This window comes from Cryptomeria japonica, chromosome 1 (assembly GCF_030272615.1).
Source record: "Cryptomeria japonica chromosome 1, Sugi_1.0, whole genome shotgun sequence".
Classification (NCBI taxonomy): Eukaryota; Viridiplantae; Streptophyta; class Pinopsida; order Cupressales; family Cupressaceae; genus Cryptomeria; species Cryptomeria japonica.
In genome coordinates this window covers 206,114,904-206,116,741 of record NC_081405.1, presented here as the reverse complement: position 1 = coordinate 206,116,741, position 1,838 = coordinate 206,114,904, and the positions used below count along the sequence as shown (strand labels likewise).

At 36.1% G+C, this 1,838-nt stretch overlaps 1 protein-coding gene across 1 annotated transcript; it reads left to right on the top strand.

The window, feature by feature from the left end:
* Positions 1-971: 971 nt before the first annotated feature.
* LOC131054180 (chaperone protein dnaJ 20, chloroplastic-like) lies at positions 972-1,502 on the top strand. The gene has a single exon (XM_057988643.1). It carries the CDS (start codon positions 972-974, stop codon positions 1,500-1,502), a length of 531 nt encoding a protein of 176 aa, XP_057844626.1.
* The last annotated feature ends 336 nt before the right edge of the window (positions 1,503-1,838 follow it).

Here is a 1,838-nt window from a genome sequence, read left to right as displayed (position 1 = left end):
TTTAGATATAGTCAGGTGAAGGATGAAGTATGCAATAGGTTGGTAATGAAGCAGGAAAGAAGAAATATGATACAGGATATGCATAATCATGTTATACAAATGATTAGAATTATATAATATTATTAATGTCAAATATTTTGAATCTCACAATAATTTAAAAACACATATGAACTCTAACATTTTCCATTAAAACTTCATCAATACTTACTTTGGCTTGAAATATGTATTTAAGTAAATGGTTTAATTGTAAGGATCAAACTGTGAAAATGAACATTTTAAATTTCTTTATTGGGTTGAGTTACTCTAAATAAAAATGAAATATTCATAATGTCTCCTCGTCATGCTATAAAATTTGGATGGAAATGAAACTCGAGTTAGTGTCTCGGTAACCACTAGTCCTCAAGAAATTTTATTCCTTTTCACATGACTAGAAACCAGCTTTTCCCGGAGTTCAAATCTTTCATTTGTTGCCAATCACCTTTACCAACACGAACAAATTCAAATATGGTATCAGCAGCTATGTAATGTTGGATTATATGGAAAGATGACTCCATTGGCTATATAAACAAAGGTATAATCTGGCTGTATTAACACATTGAGTCCAAAACTAACGGGCATGAATGATCCAAAACAACAAAGAAAATTGTCCATCGTGGCTCACATTCCTTGCTAATCGCTCTCATGATTCTTGAATATATCGACCGAAGTGGAACAGCTCGGGAAAAAACAATAAGTTTTGAAATAAACGATGTACGAAAAATGTCAAAAATAAGAGAGATTCAATTGTTTATATCGAGATGAAGATTTTAATTTAAAGTACAGTCAAAATGCGACCTTTAATTTCACTAAAGGCTGAAGATTTATGAGTTATATAAGCATGTAATCCTTAATGCTTGTATGGGTAGTAGTTGGCTTTGGTCCAATTAAGTTGGGGTAGTAATATTTGGGTGGTTATCTTCATCACCAACAATATGGCCAAGCTATCATTTCATGCTCATTCCTTACCAGATTTTCACTCGTACAATCATTCCCTCTCTGCAAAACCCACTAGTTATTCATTTAGGAGGGCAAAGCTGCAAAGGGCGAAGCTTACCATCAGGGCTCTGAACAATACATTGGAGCGGGTCTCTTCACCTGTCATGACATTGTATGATGTGTTGTCTGTGTCTCAGAGCGTGGAATTGAGTGAATTGAAGAAAGCTTATAGAGAGAAGGTTAGGGTTTACCATCCAGATGTATGCGCACCTGGTGAAAGAGAGGAATCCAGCAAGATATTTATTCAGGTACAGGAAGCCTATGAGACTCTGTCAGATCCCATGCTCAGGGCTGACTATGATTTTAACTTGGGTTTTAATCCTCAAATAATGTTGTTGAACAGGAGGAATGTGAGTGTGAAGGATGGTGCCAAGCAGATATGGGCAGAACAACTTGAAAGGATTAATAGAGGCATGGGCATGGAGAGGAATAGTTGGGGAGGAAGAATGCGTCGCTTCAGAAGATGAACGTAAACTGTTCATGTGTTGCAGTTCATGCCCATGTAACTTCAGTAAATTAGTTAATCAAACATCTGTACTTGGCTGACAGAGATCATAAACGTATGAACATGTGGTTTCACTGTTTGAGTATGCCTCAGCTTTATATGTTGTATTTTTTAGACACGACAAGAATGAACTTGTGAGCGTCATTTAGAAGGAAGTCAGCTCTAACAAAAGAGCTCTGAATATTTTTAGGATACAGATTTCCTTTTACGCTGTTACCTTGTGAATGTTGTATTATCTTCACCCCTGTTGGAAATCAACGTCTAACAGGTGTACGCAACTTTCAGAATTAGCGCTAAT